The sequence below is a fragment of the Mesoplodon bidens genome (assembly GCF_964165515.1).
Source record: "Mesoplodon bidens genome assembly, chromosome: 12".
NCBI classification, from domain to species: Eukaryota; Metazoa; Chordata; class Mammalia; order Artiodactyla; family Ziphiidae; genus Mesoplodon; species Mesoplodon bidens.
The window spans coordinates 43,159,676-43,176,509 of NC_138168.1; the positions used below are offsets into that span (position 1 = coordinate 43,159,676).

The following is a 16,834-nucleotide window of genomic DNA, read 5'->3' on the forward strand; positions in this document are numbered from 1 at the left end:
ACTTGAGGACACGGGGAGGGGGAAGGGTAAGCTGGGACAAAGTGAGAGAGTGGCATGGACATATACACTACAAACGTAAAATAGATAGCTAGTGGGAAGCAGCCGCATAGCACAGGGAGATCAGCTCGGTGCTTTGTGACCACCTAGAGGGGTGGGATAGGGAGGGTGGGAGGGAGGGAGACGCAAGAGGGAAGAGATATGGGGATATATGTATATGTATAACTGATTCACTTTGTTATAAAGCAGAAATTAACACACCATTGTAAAGCAATTATACTGCAATAAAGATGTTAAAAAATAGCTATCACAGTCATAATCTAATCTATTTGAAATACTCTCAGTAAAGTTAAAAGGGAGTAAGTTTCCTATGACATGCCACGGAATACTGATTTCCCACCGGAATTGCCTTTGTTTGGGGCATCTCTGCCATTACAAAGAAGAATCAAACCTGGCTTTCATAAATCAACTATAGTTTCAAAACAAAACAAAACAAAACAAAACCCTGGCTTTCAACATTTGAGAAAGCCCAGAATTAAAAACCGAGTAGTGCTCTCTTCTGCGATTCTGAAATCTCTGCTGTATGCAGCCTGGATACTTTAAGAACCTCACCGCTTGCTTAGATTTTAAGGCAGACATCCTCTAGGGCTGCTGTTGTGGGGAGGTGTCACTGCAGTCTTGGATACACAAATTCCAGATACACAGTTCCAAGTTCTGCAATTTGAATATACCAACAAGAGAAGGTGAACCCAGCCAAGTGATTACTGCAGTCAAAAACCAGTCTTCAGTGCTTCTCCTTTGACAAATGTCTTTTCTAAACCTGGGAGCGTCACCTTTTAAGAGTAGTAATTGTGTACGATGACAATTAGCTATGGAGTCTTACATTTATGTTTGAATTACTTTTAGTTCTTTGATGCTAGGGAAGAGAAAGGACAGAGGATGAGTTCAGAAACTGAATTGAGATTCCCAAATTATTTCACTTGTAGTTCAAGATTTTCAGTTCAGTTTAGGAGCCCAAGAACTGAACCCACTGGTCAGAGACCTGCACTGTGGTTGCTGTCCTTAATCATTTATATAAAAATGGAAACCCTCTGTGATGATTGTTTCGTGATGTATAGAAATATCAAATCTATATCGAATCTATGTTGTGCACCTGTAACATAGTGTTATAGGTCAATTACACCTCAGTTTTAAAAGAAGAAAGGACATGTAATCACAGTATTCTAATAGGTCCTGCAGTTAACAATTTTTACATTGTTATAATAATACAAACACTAATTATTGGTATAATTAAAAGTCTGATAAAATTTTTGGGAGAGGATGAGGGAGGAGAGGTGGAGGTACTAAATCTTCATCTCATACTATTTATACATTTAAAAATTGTCTTTTTATTGTATCTATGAGACGATAGATGTTAATTATTTCACAATATGTAACTCAAAGCGTCATGCTGTGCAAGTTAAACTTATACAGTGATGTATGTCAATTATTTCTTAATACAACGGGGAAAAACAAACAAGGTAGAGAACAGGAAAAAAAAAAAAGGAAACCCTATACTTCTCTGAAGTTATTTGTGTATGTGTGGCTCTCTCTCCCAATGGTACATATGGCTGTACCTCATTTGTTTTACCATCTGCCTAGTACTTCACTGTATGGATGGACTACAGTTTACCCAACGAATTCCTTATTGGTGGACTTGGGTGGTTTGCAGTTTTTCACTGTAGTAAATTAAACTACAAAGAGCTCTCCTTCTATGTACACTTCTGTGGCCTTGTGGGGCATTTCTGTAGGATAAATTCTTAGAAGTGGCATTTCTGGGTCAAAAAGATTATATGCATTTTTAATTTTGATACATATAATCAAATGGCTCTCCAAAAGGGTTGTAGCAATTTACCCTCCTGCGAAGAGGGTATGAGAGTGCCCATTTCATTGCTCAGAATTTAAAAGTGCTTAATCAGACACAGGCTTGATGAATACTTCAGAAGCTGTTAGAAAAATACAGAGAATACATATGTTTCAATAATGAATATGCCTCTGCTACTGGACTGGTGAAGTTGGTTTCACTTTTCACCCATGGTTAGAGCTTGGTTCCCTAAATTTTTCAATCCAGGCCACTTCTGTGAACTTTTGACAGTACACATATCACAATGAAGGTTGAGAGACAGTGGATAAATGAAAATATAGAAGGAGCTTGGCAGACACTTTCTGTTGCTAAGAAGCTGCTCTAAGAATCTCAAGTCACTCATTTTACAATAACATTTTTTATATTTGCTTATGGAGGGAGATCCCTGGTGGACTAGTGGTTAGGATTCCAGGCTTTCACTGCCATGCCCTGGATTCGATCCCTGGTTGGGGAACTGAGATCCCACAAGCCACACGGCATAGACAAAAAAGAAAAAAAATTGCCAATGGAAATTGAAGAATAATAATAACTCCCTTTAACTGAATAGCTCCAGTGCCTTTACAACATATGGCTTATTTTTTAATGTAGTCTGTTTTTTAGATTTTTGAGGCTCATTTTGGAACATGAAGTTGTTTTCTTTCTCCACATATTGCTGACCTGCATATAGACCATTAGGGAGGGTTGTCAGTTTTGACCACTGCTGAGCTGGGCTTGTTGGCAATGTACAGAGGGCAGTCTCTCTGATGAAGAAACCAGGATGTTGCCACATAGCCTGGGCATCTTTCTGACGTACCAAAGTATTGCAGTGTTTTGCTGGGAAACTGTGAGTAGGGTCAAGTATTGAGGAGGCCAGGGTCATAGGTTTGATCCTCAGGGGAGCCAGGTGGCCTTATTCTGTCTGTGGCCCTAGTATCTCTAATGTCCTTCAATGGTTATGTCCCAGGACACTGAGCAAGTGGCAGTGGAGGCCTGGGCTCCTCCACTGTGAAGGCTGTAGAACAGCTCCCAGCTCTTGTCCCACCATGTGTCATCCAGGGCATCTTCTTTGCATTGACCCAGCCATGAGCCTAGAAAAAGGAGTGCTGGCCAGGGTGAAGAGACTGGGGTTCTAGTTATGACCAGTGTGATCTCCGGCAAGTCAGTTAACCTCTCTGCACCTCAGTATTTTCATCTGTGCAAAGGAGCACTAGGCTTAGTGATGCCTAATTTCCCTTCTTCTGTTCTCATCATTCTCATCATTATCTTTTAGTTGGGGCCAGGAGACCACTGGAAGAAATTCTCCTTGGTGGCAAGAACCAATCAGATTGATCGGATTTCCAAACATGCTCAACCTTGACTACTTTCCTCCCAAATCCTTTCATTTCAAATTGTTCTCAATCTTGGCTGCACATAGCATCACTCCAGGAGCTTTCGAAATGCTCAGTGCCCAAACTGCATCCACACCAGAGCAATTACACCAGCATCTCTGAGGCAGGGCCCAGGCACCAGTATTTGAAAGCTCCCCGATGATTCCAGTGTGTGGCTAAGGATGAGAGGCACTGAGGTGGCCTTCCGTTGGGAGGCCTGGGACAGGGGTCATGTTCAGGCTCCGAGATCGTCTGTGTCTCTCATCCCTCGTGCCTGGTTGCTCTCCCTCTACTCACTGGTGACCTTTAAAAAAGTTAATTCTTTCCCCTTTTTCCCTGCTCTGGCCTGTCATTGAGCTCACCCAGCTGATTGTGGCGCTTATGATTGAGAAGCTCTTCTGACCGCTTTCCTTTCCCCAGAAATTAACGTGATCATTAAGGCTTATAATTTCACTTACCAGTGCTATCAATCAAGGGGCTGTGAAACAGAGTTGAGTGCTTTTGTAATTGGCAGCAGCCTGTGATTCGGAGCAGGGCACCCAGGGGCTGTGAGGAGGCTGGAGGAGGGGAGAGTTGGTGTGCAGGGAGGGGCTGTGCCTCCTTGAACTGACTCCCTCAGCTCTTTGTGACTGGCTCCCAGAGGGGCCAGTAAGCTCTCAGTGTCATCTGCCCTGAATGTCAAAGCGAGGAAGCCAGTTCTTGCTGGCAGCGCTTCAGGCTAACCCTTGCCCACCCCAAGCTCTCTGCAACGGAAAGGAAGGTCTCTTCGGGTTCTGAAGAGAGCAGTAGGAAAGATCAGTGGATTCTTTGTACGCTGGGCAACTCAAGTCTTGTCAGGGAGGGGCAGTGGGTCCAGATTATCTGTAGTTCAGAAGTGAGGTTAAGGCTGTCAAACCCAAGGGAGTGACAGATTCCTCCCTAAACCGCTTGCTTAGAGATACCTTGGAACCCCATAAATAGCAGTTGAGCATGGAGCAATGCATGCTCTGTGCCTCCCTCCTCCAGCCCAGAGTGACTCCAGGCTTCTTCCTGTATGCTGGGAGCTGGTGATCAGAGTGGCCCTGGGACTACAGCTGTTGTTCCTCCTGGGAGGACTGGGCTGGCTGATGGAGTTTCTTACAAACACAGTGCCTAGTGCAATATCTCTACATACATGGTAGGTGGATTATGGGCCAGAGGTGAAGGGGTAGTTATTTTTATTTCAAATAAAACATTACAACAATATTAAAAGTGACTTTCTTTTATTAGATAGTAATATAGGAAATTTGTAGGGGAAAATTATATATAATTCCACCTCCCTAACACTATTTTTATTTTTGCCTATTTTTTCTAGTTCTTACACATGTACCTATGTATTTTAACATAGTTGTAATCAGTGAACATATTTTCCATTCTGATACTATTAACATTCTATCACTAACATTTTTTACAGTATCTATGAAACTTCAGAATTCCTTTTGATGTTTTCATAATTCAGATACTTGGCATGTGCCATAATTTACCTCTCATTCAGTTTTGGATAATTATTAACCCAAATGTTTAATAAAGTAAGTTCACATTATATGGAACAACACACATAAGACCTACCCATGTAAAATGTTAAAATGTAGTTTCCTGGTTCCTACCTCCTGAGATTGGGATTCAGCCAGTGTGAGGTGGGGTTGGGGCATCTGCATTCTGACAGTCCTGATGCAGGTGGTCCCAGCTCCATAGGCTCAGGCAGGTGAGTGACATCTCCAAGGTCACACAGCTGCTCTGAACCCAGAAGCTCCCCAGCTTCTACAACTGAATTTTGCGGTCCATATAAAAGACCAGTCCCCTGCTTCTCAATATGGAGTGTGTCTACTGAGTTAGTGCCTATATCAGGAGCTTGCTTTTCTTCTCGCTTATCTCCCAGGGCTCCTTCCAAGTGCTTTCCCCTCAGCAGTACTGGGGCCCCAGGACTCAATGCACTTGAGTGCTCCCAAGAAGGGAAAAGAGTCTGGCCAGTGGTGTCATACTTCTTCATAAGAACTAGAGATCTAGTTCCCTGGTAGCCTAGTGGTTAGGATTCCAGGCTTTCACTGCCATGGCCCAGGTTCAATCCCTGATCAGGGAACTGATGTCCCACAGAGATCAAGGATGGAAAACACATTTTCTTTTCTCAACAAATTCTTAGAAATCATGACTGCTCCCTTAAAGAAATGTTTTATCTTTGTTTTTTTAAGCAAATTACTGACACACGCACAACATGGCTGAATCTTAAAACATTCTGTTGAACCAAAGAATCCAGACAAAAGGAGCACTGGCTCAAGGACACAGAGCTTGGGATTTGAACCCAAGTCTGGGTGACTTTAAAGCTTACCCCTTTCTACTAGTCCCCAGCCTGCCTCTTGGTTTCTAGTCTGGGCTGTGGGTCTGCTATTAGGGGAGGCCCTCAGCCAAGTCCCTTCCTGTGTTGGAAAAATGAGAGGCTTGTATTGAATTGCTTCTAAGATTCCTTACAGTTCTAATATCCTATGACTCTGTAAGTCTAGTTCATTTAAACCATTTACTTATTTTTGAATAGTCAACAGTCACGTGATATAAAATTCAAAAAGTTCCATGGGGTATGTATACATGTCACAGAGCAGAGGAGACTAAAGAGACATGACAGCTAAATGCAATGTGGTGTCCTGGATGGGAGCCTGTGACAGAAAGAGGATATTAGTAGAAAAGCTGGTGAAAGTCAGTTTGGAGTTTAGTTAATAGTAATGTACCACGGCTGGTTTCTTAATTTTGACAAAAATACTGTGGTCATATAAGATGAGGGGAAACTGAGTGAGGGGGTACATAAGAACTGTTCGTATTATCTTTGCAACTTTTCTGTAAATCTAAAATTATTCCAAAATTAAAAGCTTTTTTTTTTAAGAGTTCATATACAGTGAAAGGTTTTCCTCTCAGCTCCATCCACTGGGCACCCAGTCCCCCCAATCAGACAACCAGTGTTGCTTGTTTCTTACATAACGTTTCAGAGATATTCAATGAATAATCAGAGGAAATATCTATATTATATAAATATCATTTCTCAAAACAGAAAGTATGTGAGATAAATTCCTGGAAGTGGAATTCCTGGGCTTATAGTTGTTTTTTGTTTGTTTGTTTGTTTGTTTTTTTGCGGTACGCGGGCCTCTCACCGTTGTGGCCTCTCCCGCTGCGGAGCACAGGCTCCGGATGCGCAGGCTCAGCGGCCACGGCTCACGGGCCCAGCCGCTCCGTGGCACGTGGGATCCTCCCGGACCGGGGCACGAACCCGTGTCCCCTGCATCGGCAGGCGGACTCTCAACCACTGCGCCACCAGGGAAGCCCTGGGCATATAGTTTTGATAGTTATTGCCCAATTGCCTTCCATGGTGGGTGTGCCATTTATCCTCCTGCCAGACACTATGTTTGAGGGCCTCTCATTTCACCAACACAGACTCTTGTCTGAGAGACCAGTTCACTTCAGTTTAAGTCATACTGTCAACTCCCAAAATATTCACGAACAAACCTCTCTGGAATGCTGCCAACAGAACATGGGTCTATTCTGCAGCACGTAGCCAAGGCACGCAGGGCAGCTGCAACGGCCAGAGGCAGCAAGGCTATGAAGAAGTGTGAGCAGGGCTTCCCTGGTGGCGCAGTGGTTGAGAGTCCGCCTGCCGATGCAGGGGACACGGGTTCGTGCCCCGGTCTGGGAAGATCCCACATGCCGCGGAGCGGCTAGGCCCGTGAGCCATGGCCGCTGAGCCTGTGCGTCCGGAGCCTGTGCTCCGCAACGGGAGAGGCCACAACAGTGAGAGGCCCACCTACCGCAAAAAAAAAAAAAAAAAAAAAAAAAAAGAAGTGTGAGCAAATGAATATCATTCCTAATTTCAGTCACTACTGTCCTCAGGAGAGGACATTCACAGAAGGCCATTGTCTCTGCTCCCCAGCACACAAAGGGTCAAGCCTCACAAATTTGCTCATAGTGGAGAAAAAAACCTCAGCAGGTCAAAGTGTTCAGATTACAGGTCCAGGAAAATCGCTTTGCAGAAAGAAGACAGCAAATCCCCAGTGCAGTTGAAAGGACAAAACTTTCTTCACCCTCAGAGACTCTTCAATGAATAAACCAGTTAAACATGGTTTGGATTTACTGAACATGAAAACAACTGGATTAAAGTATAATCTGGCTAGAAAGGAAAGGAAATGTACCGAGAAAGCTAAGTAATGACAAAGCTGCAGTGTCTACGTGTGCCAAGCAGGGATGGCCATTCCAGTTTTATAACCAAATTATTCTTAAATGTTTAGCTTTCCTTTAGATCAAGATAATGAATCTCTGCTTCCATTGGCCTCTTTGATAACAACACTGGCATCAAGGCAACCGTGTGAGCACGAGGGACAGTGATGCCCAGGAGGCCGGAGGCCCTGGCTGTCAGGATGGATGTTTTGGCCTGGGCCCTGGCCTGACTGCCAACAGTCTGTGCAATCCATATAGAAGGCAGCATTGCACAGGCACAGGCTTTAGAGCCAGAAAGACCTGGGTTTGTATCCCAATGTCACTTCTTACTGGCTCTGTGACCTTGGACAAATTACTTAACACTCTGTCTCTTCTCTTGGTAAAATGAGGATAACACCCATCCAATAGAGTTGTTCTGAGAATTAAATGAGGTAATAATGTGAAAAGCTCAGGCTGAAACCTAAGTCCTCAGCTGATGGTCGGTCGGTCGTTTCCCAGTTTCCCTCTCATGCATGCACACCAGAACACTAATACCGAGTGAACCTACCCCACGCCACGCAGACTCAGGCACATCCAAATTACGTTCTATTACAGGAGGGTTCTGAATTTTTCACACTGTGGGTTCCTAACACTTTCTGTGCCGAAGATCCCTACTCATGTTTATAAAAGCACAAAACACATAGGAATACAAAGGAAACCACACTCAGCCAATTTGTTGAAATACATTTATCCAAGTATTTTTTTTTAACTTGTAAAAAAATATGTGCTTTTTAAAAAACACGTTAAATGAGATCTTGGGGCGGGTCTGATCACTACGGTAATTTTCTGATAGTGAAAGTATTTCAAGATCTGCAGCACTAAATGTGATATTTGCATTTTTAAATTAATGACAGTCACAAGTTCTGCTTATACTACTACTTTGGTTTTCTACTACATTCATAATGAAAAAATGCTACATTTCAGTTAGAGAATACTAAAGACACAACTTTTTTTTTCCCATCCAAATTGAGACACCAGGTTAAGAACTCAGGTATTATAAAATATCACCACCTCTGGCCTCAAGATGACTGATAAAAGGCATTTAGGACTTCCCTGGTGGCGCAGTGGTTAAGAATCCGCCTGCCAACGCAGGGGACACGGGTTCAAGCCCTGGTTCGGGAAGATCCCACATGCTGCAGAGCAACTAAGCCCACGTGCCACCGCTACTGAAGCCTGCATGCCTAGAGCCCGTGCTCCACAAGAGAAGCCACCACAATGAGAAGCCTGCGCATCGCAATGAAGAGTACCCCTGCTCACCGCAAGTAGAGAAAGCCCACGCACAGCAGCGAAGACCCAATGCATCCAAAAATTTAAAAATTAATTAATTATTTATTTTAAAAAGGCATTTAAAAACTGTCAAACCAGCACTCCTTTATTTTACTCTTCCCCTCTGGCTTCTTTCAAGATTTTCTGTTGATCTTTGATTTTCTGCAGTTAGAATATGATATGCCTGTGTTGTTTTGTTTTGAATTTAGCTTGGTGTTCTCTCAGCTTCCTGGATCTGTGGTTTCTTGTCTTTAATTTTGGAAAGTTCTCAGCCATTAGAACTTCAAATATTTCTTTTGCTCTGTTCTTTTTTCTTTCTGGCATTCCAATTACACATGTGTTACACCTTTTGCCAAGATCTCAGTTTTTGGAAGTTCCATTGTTTTTTCTATTGTTTTCTCTTTGCATTTCAGTTTGGGAAGTTTCTACTGACCTATCTTCAGATGCACTGATTCCTCCCTGTTTTATGTTGAGCCTAGTGGTGAGCCCATGGAAGCCATTCCTCATTTCTATGACAGTGATTTTGATTTCTAGCATTTCCTTTCTTTTTTTAAAAACAAATTTATTTATTCATTTAATTTTTGGCTGCATTCGGTGTTCGCTGCTACACGCAGGTTTTCTCTAGTTGCTGGAAGCGGGGCCTACTCTTTGTTGCGGTGCACAGGCTTCTCATTGCGGTGGCTTCTCTTGTTGTGGAGCACGGGCTCTAGGCATGCGGGCTTCAGTAGTTGTGGCTCGCGGGCTCCAGAGCGCAGGCTCAGTAGTTGTGGTGCATGTGCTTAGTTGCTCCGTGGCACGTGGGATCTTCCCGGACCAGGGCTCAAACCCGTGTCCCCTGCATTGACAGGTGGATTCTTAACCACTGAACCACCAGGGAAGCCCTCCTTTGATTCTTAAAGTTTCCATTTCTCTAATTACATTATCCTTCCATTTTTACATGGTTTTTTTCCATTAAAACTTTTAACATATTAATCAGTTATTTATTTATTTATAAATTTATTTATTTATTTTTTGCTGCATTGGGTTTTCATCGCTGTGCGCGGGCTTTCTCTAGTTGCGGCAAGGGGGGGCTACTCTTCGTTGCCGTGCGTGGGCTTCTCACTGTGGTGGCTTCTCTTGTTGCAGAGCACGGGCTCTAGGCATGTGCAGGCTTCAGTAGTTGTAGCACATGGGCTCAGTAGTTGTGGCTCGTAGGCTCTAGAGAGCAGGCTCAGTAGTTGCTCTGAGGCATGTGGGATCTTCCCAGACCAGGGCTCGAACCCGTGTCCCCTGCATTGGCAGGCGGATTCTTAACCACTGCACCACCAGGGAAGCCCTTGTCTCTTTCTTAACTCTGGGTTTCTCTCCTCCTCAGAGTCTGTCTTGCAGCTTTTGGCTGTAATCCACTATTATACTGGGGCCCTGGTGGTGTGGTGGTAAAGTGGGGGGCAAGGGCACATTCTGTAGTTTCCAGATTAAGTCCCAGTGTTTAGTTGGCCTGTGACCGTCACAGGTGTTTCCCAGGGGTATAGCTTTACCCCCTGTGCCCCTTCCTCCCTTCTTTGGCTGCAGCATTTCCCTGAAGTCTTGACCCCTGTTCACTATGTTTTATTTTTCCTTTAGGTGAGATAGGAAGGCTAGAGGGGCTGGTGTGGGAAGAATGCCCTTCCCCCATCAGGGATAAGGCTCTGGAAGTCTTATCCTGGAGAGTAAGCCTTTGTAATAAAGAAGGTTCTGGTATTTCACACTGATTATTCATCTCCTCTCCCTGCCAGAGACATAGGGGATCTTTCTTGATCTTCACCGTGGGAATCTTGTGGGGTTCCTGGAGATAAAGCCCAGGTACATGTGGGGCCCCTCTAAGACTGTAGTCTCCAGGAGTTACTCCTGTGCTGGAGCACACTCAACCCCCAGCAATTCAGTATCAGTATTACCGTATGTGTGTTCCTTACCAGTTTATGGCTCTAGCAGTTCCTGCTCCAGGTAAACAGGTTTTGACTGAGTCTGGCTAGATAAGCCTCTCTCCAGATTTGGGGGTGGTGATTTGCTCTGCAACATCAATTCACTGATGGGTGGGTCTAAGAAAAGTCACTGATTTTCAGTTTGTCCAGCTTTTCCTTGTTGTAAGGACAAGGGTGCCAACTTTCAAGTTATTTACACGTTGGGGCTGAAACTCAAGTCCGATTTATTTTATTTGGAATGGCCTTTCCCCTCCCTCCACTTGAACTCCTGTGTCTCTTCCATCCTCACATTTGCCGTGTCTCCTGTCTGTACTGTGTGAGTCTTTTCACGACAGTGTCCTAACAAGACTGAGTTTCTTGAGAAAAGGGCCTTTGTTAACCTCTGGTCTATGTTAACACTGTGCTCATATAAAACGCTTAGTGTTGCTGTTTGATTTTACTGGGTCACTTCCATTTACGGCACTCATTCTAACAGTAAAAAGCATCTGTGGTGAGGCGCTGACCCAGCATCCTCTAAACTTCCTTTTGTGCTTTTAAATGACTTTTCCCGGTCTCAAGGTCCTATTTTCTTAGCAAAGTTGGAATAAGGCAAACTTGATTTACTGTAAATCAAGATTTACAAAAGTAATTTCTCAAGATCTGATAAGTCCTGACTTTTTCTCAATTTCCTGATTTCTTTTTGTAATGACTTAAGTAGCCAGGTTAAGATCAAATCTAACCAAATACCAGGAAATCAAAGGGCCTCCTAGCTAAGTGCCCAAACTTGGCTGTTTCAGAGTTACCTGGGAAGCTTAAAAAAAAAAAAAAAAAAATCCTGGACTCAGTCTTAGACAGTAATTGTGGTGCACAGCTAAGTTTAGGAAAATAAGATACTTCTGATCAGCTAGCTCTCCATGCCCCAAAGTGCTTTTTATACCCACACTTAAAATCAAACAAAACAAAATCAATTCATTCATTCACTCATGCTCAGCCTAAAGGACATTGGAAACGTTACTGGAAATTCACCCTTTCGTTCTATCGATACATTTACTGAGCATTAAGGGCTGGGTAGGTGCCAAGTCACAGGCCTGGTCCACAAGAAGGAAGTGAACCAAGGTATGGCTTTTAGAGGCAGACATCCTTCCAGTCTAAATCCAGAGCCATCACATCCTGGGTAACCTTGGGCATATTACTTAAGCTTGCAGAGCTTCAGTCTTCTCATCTGTAAAGGATAATATTATTTACTTCATAGGGAAGTTCTGTGACAGAGACCACAAAGGAACGATCAAGGAAAACATACTCCATCCTCCTAAAACAGTTTCTAACTTGTTTCCCAGTCCAAACACTTTCATACTGTAATAATCACAGCTAGCACTCACGGAGCAGTTAACCTATAAACCAGGCAGTGTGCTAAGCTACCTGTTCATCCATACCTCAAACAAATTTTATCTGTAAAGGCTTAGAGGCCAACAGCCTCCTCCTTTCATTGGCTATATTCACCCAAAACAGGCAAAGCAAGCTGAAGCAACAGGAGTGGCCCTTAACAAGAGGGCTGAGTTAAAAAGATGCAGGATATAATAAAAAGGAGATGCTCCCTCATGTCCAGCCCAGAGGTCATCATGACTACTGAGGGTCATGACGGCAGAACCACTGAGCAGGAAACCAAATACCAGATAAACCTACCCAGGAACTGCCATGGGCTTAGTGGTACCATTTGCTGCTGCTACTGCCCCATCTGTGATTCCCACTGCCATTGGATAGCTATCATTAATTCTTTACATGTCTCAGGCACTGCTGTTCTGTGGATTTTACATTTGGCCCTCAACAACTATCAATTACTAAAGGCACCACTGCTGTTGACCCTTTACGTCTTGCAGGAGTTGGGACAAGGTGATAACTTACTGAGAGGACCCGGAGCCTGAGACTCTTGCTGCATAACTCACTGCCAATTTAACTTCTATTCTTTTAGGAAGACTTTTAAGGGCTTCTGGAACTTCCTCCTATATCATTAGAGTTAACAGCGCCTGCATTTTTACTTCACAGGGTTAAAGGTGTCGTTTTAATACAGACCATGGTTTCAGTTCTCTAAGAGACAACACTGAGGAGTACCTCCTACATTAGGTAAAAACATGTTACCTAGAATAAACCACCTTGCATCTAACTTGAAACCTTCAAGTTTCTAAAAGCAGGCCTGCCCTTAGGAAATTGTAAAGACTAAAAGTAAGCAGGCCAGTACAACCCATCCTAAGCCACACTATTCCCTTGTCTATAAATGATCAAAAGCAAAAGAATTCCACAGTGAGTAGAAACCTTGGCACTGTTGACATTTTTCTGTTGTGGGAGATGGTCCCGAGTACAGTGTAGGCAGTTTAGCAGCATCTTTAACCTTCTGCCCACTAGATTCCAGTAGCATCCCCCAGTTGTGATAACCAAAAATGTCTTGCGAGGGGCTTCCCTGCTGGCGCAGTGGTTAAGAATCCACCTGCCAATGCAGGGGACACGGGTTCGAGCCCTGGTCCGGGAAGATCCCACATGCCGCAGAGCAACTGAGCCCGCGCGCCACAACTACTGAGCCCATGTGCCACAACTACTGAAGCCCGTGCGCCTAGAGCCCGTGCTCCACAACAAGAGGAGCCACTGCAGTGAGAAGCCTGCGCACCGCAACGAAGAATAGCCCCCGTTCACCACAACTAGAGAAACCCTGCGTGCAGCAACAGAGACCCAACAGTCAAAAGTAAAAAAAAAAAAAAAAAAAAAAAGTCTTGCAACATTGCCAGATGTTCCCCAGGAGGCAAAATCATGTATGCTTTAGAGGAATTATTGAGTTTAGCAGAACTACCATTACTCTGTTCTGCATACCAAAAACTGACCACCTTTGATTTGACTGCTCTAGCTCACTGAAACACAATTCACAGTTGTTTAGCTCTGTACTTTTATGGAACTGTGGCATATTTAAGCAACAAAAGATATTACAGAGCAGCTCTGACTTCTTCCTATGATATCCATCTGCTTGGGGGACATCGTAGTTTGGTCAAGGCCTAAGCTGATTTCCTCTCAAACGGACTGACCTGTCTCTACATGAGACACTTCTGGAGTGCAAGGGCAAACTTTCCTTACCTTGGAGTTTAACTCTAGGTCACAACGGGTCCCCAAACCACCAGATGTTGTGCAGATTCAAATCGGAGACCACATTCTGGCTGTAAAGGTCTGGCCGCAACACAAGTTAGGCAGCAAGGAGTCATGCATTTGCTGGTTTCTTATCAATAATACAAGTCAGCTAGAACACTGCCCTTCTCCCTTGGTTAAAGAGAAGAAAGCGTGCCACTATCCTAAACCAAACTAAAGAGAAAGCATGAACCTGCTGACTAAGAAAACGGTTATTACACCCTTGCTAAGTTTGTTTAAACAAGTCACTCAGATGAGCTAGGGAAAAAATTCTTCTGAAAAATAGGGGGCATGCTATTGACTTATCTTAAAAGGCCTTTTGAAAAGAATGACTTGAGATTATAGAGCATTTTCCAAATACACAAAGTGCTTCATAACAACTCAGTAAGCTTTAAGGAATGCTTTTCCTAGTACATCACTTTTTTTGTTGTGTAAAAGAAAATAGCCCCATTCAAAGGGTAGTAGCATATTTGATATCACCACTGCTTAAAGAGGAATGGAGTTACAGGAATGAGAAGTATATAATTAGTAAATAATCCCTCTCAACAAGTGAGTTAAGTAGGAAAGTCTTCTGAAGGGAGAAAAGAAAAGCCAGAAGCAACACAATCAGTGCATATCAGAAATGCATTTTTATTTTTATTTGAAAACAACTTAAATTTTTAGACAAATGATTTTAGTATATAAATTTGATTTTGTTTTTATACAGAATATAAAGATTTCCCTCACTGATCTTCCATGTGAAGGAGATTACAAGCCTAAGCCTGAAGGGAGATACTTTCTGCACACAAGTGTGTATCTTACATGTCGGGTACTGGAAACCAATGTGTAGTGCTTCCACACATAAATTAGGTCAAGTGACACCACATATTAAAAAGGGGATAAGAGAAAAATTCTATTAATCAGATTCAAGAAGCAAACATGACACAAAAACTGCAGGTAAGACCAAATGAGTAACTTTAGTTAGGACACTGCAAGTTATACTAGAGTAACAGGTTTGTGAAGCTAGAGTGTGTACCACACATTAAAACAGCAAGAAAGAACTATTTATATAGAAAGGCTGGAATGAGGGATTTTTTTCACGAAAGCAAATTAACTTCTTGTAAACTGCCAAAACAAAACAGAACAAAACTGAGCATTGTGAGTGTTAGTATACTGAAGGCATATTATACCAGTTTTTGTGCAGCATGCTAAAGTTAGTTAGAACTTCTTCACTGGTGCATATGAATCATTAATAGTCATGGAAAGTTTTTCTTGCTTCTTGCCAAATTTCAGGCATGTCTTATTTTAGATGGAGTATAGCTTTTATCTATAATTTCATCCTGTAAAAACATATGAAGACAACGTTCATTCTGTGCCAGAGGATGACCAGCGACCCTAGGAATAAAAGATACAAATTCAGTCCAGTATTTTATAAAAGTGGTGGAGGGGGACCAAACATACACATTTTAAGGTCAGGAAGCACAAACAACTTAGTAATAGTAAGTGTTATTCTGGACTGCCCATAAAGCTATGGTCTATCAACTAACAGTATATTTTCTTTCCTTCAGTTCATAAGGGTAATTTAGAAAACATTTAATCACTAGTTTTGCACTGCCTCTGGCGTATGTACCCAATTAACTTCTTTACATATTAGTTGGTATATTCGTAAGAAACCTAAATGAACTTTAATGTTAAAAGTGAAACAATGTCATTGATTCTAAGAATCCATTTTAAAGAAGGAAAAGATATAGGATTATAGTTAGAAATACACTGAAGTTCAATAAAAGCCCCAAAATACTAAGAAATAGGCACAAATGTTCAGGTTTTTTTGTTTTTGTTTTTTGCTTGCTTTTAAACGTTTCCATCAGACTAAACACAAGATCAGACTGGGCAACCAGACTTTATTTCAGAATTTAAAAACATGCAAGCTAGCACTGCCTTCTCCAAAAGGAAAGTATGTTCATAAGAAGACAATGAAGGTTGTGTGCTCTCAGATAACTAGAAGTTAAGGGCTTTGTATAACTTTCCCTCTGTTTACCACTCACAGATCTTCAAATTACTAGATAAAAATTAAAGTATTGCTAATAAATAAGCTCACACAACCGTATTCTCTAGGAGTTGACTTTATTTGGTCAAACTTAAGGGCAAATGCACAATTATAGTGAGCCCTTCCCAGGCATAACTCTTCCAAAAAAAAAAAAAAAAGAGGCTATATTTCAAATAGGAATAAAATTAAAAGCTAGAGTTTGAGTTTATTAAGTTTCTAAAGTAAAAGATAAATGATACAGTCTCCTTACATTTTCAAAAGAATATATTTTGCCACAAAAATTTTAAATGTGCACCTTTACACAAGACATGCTGATGATACTTCCATCTGCAATCAAACAAAATGATTGCAAGTGTATTGAAGTTTTACTGTTCATGCTAGAACATACCTTAAATCAGAAAGAATCATAAGTAAAACTATTTTTTTAATGCTGTAATTTTAAATGTAATTTGCATAAATTAACCAAGAAAAACAAATATAAAACTTAGGTCAACACAAAGATACTCGTATTACTCACTCAAGTGTGTTAATATTTATCACGGTATTCAACTTGTTATATATTTTCACTTTGTTTAAATGATACAAAAAGTTAGGAAATGACCAAAAAGAAAAAGCACCAGTTTAGTCTGATATCTAAATTAATAAACAGCAGTCACCTAAAGACATCTCAGAACACTATTCACTCTTAGACCCTGAGAACAGAAAGCACTTACTTGTTTATAAACTGCTCCAGCCCTTGCTTCCTTTCTTCAATAAAATTGTCATCAAATATTCCATCATCTCCTCTAAAAGGAAGCTGACGCAAAAATGCTTTCCCAGGGAGTGGGGGAACTACAACCTAAAACAAGATAAGGAAAGAAAGTTCTTGAACATGCTGGCTGAGTTGGGAAAATTTATAGAGCATAACACGAAGACAAAGTATATCTTCACTATGAGAACCATCCCATTGTTAAACTAGTTT

General features: G+C 42.1%; 1 protein-coding gene across 2 annotated transcripts in view; it reads right to left on the minus strand.

Moving 5' to 3' along the window:
- Positions 1 to 14,457: 14,457 nt before the first annotated feature.
- SNX3 (sorting nexin 3) overlaps positions 14,458 to 16,834 on the minus strand; it is a 45,299-nt gene continuing 42,922 nt past the window's right edge. For both annotated transcript variants that reach the window (XM_081251126.1, XM_081251125.1), the window contains 2 exons: positions 16,587 to 16,711; positions 14,458 to 15,221 (listed from right to left, as the gene is read on the minus strand). In XM_081251126.1, the coding sequence (XP_081107252.1) occupies positions 15,116 to 15,221; positions 16,587 to 16,711 (231 nt within the window). In that variant the 3' untranslated portion in view covers positions 14,458 to 15,115. The remainder of the gene's footprint in view (positions 15,222 to 16,586; positions 16,712 to 16,834) is intronic.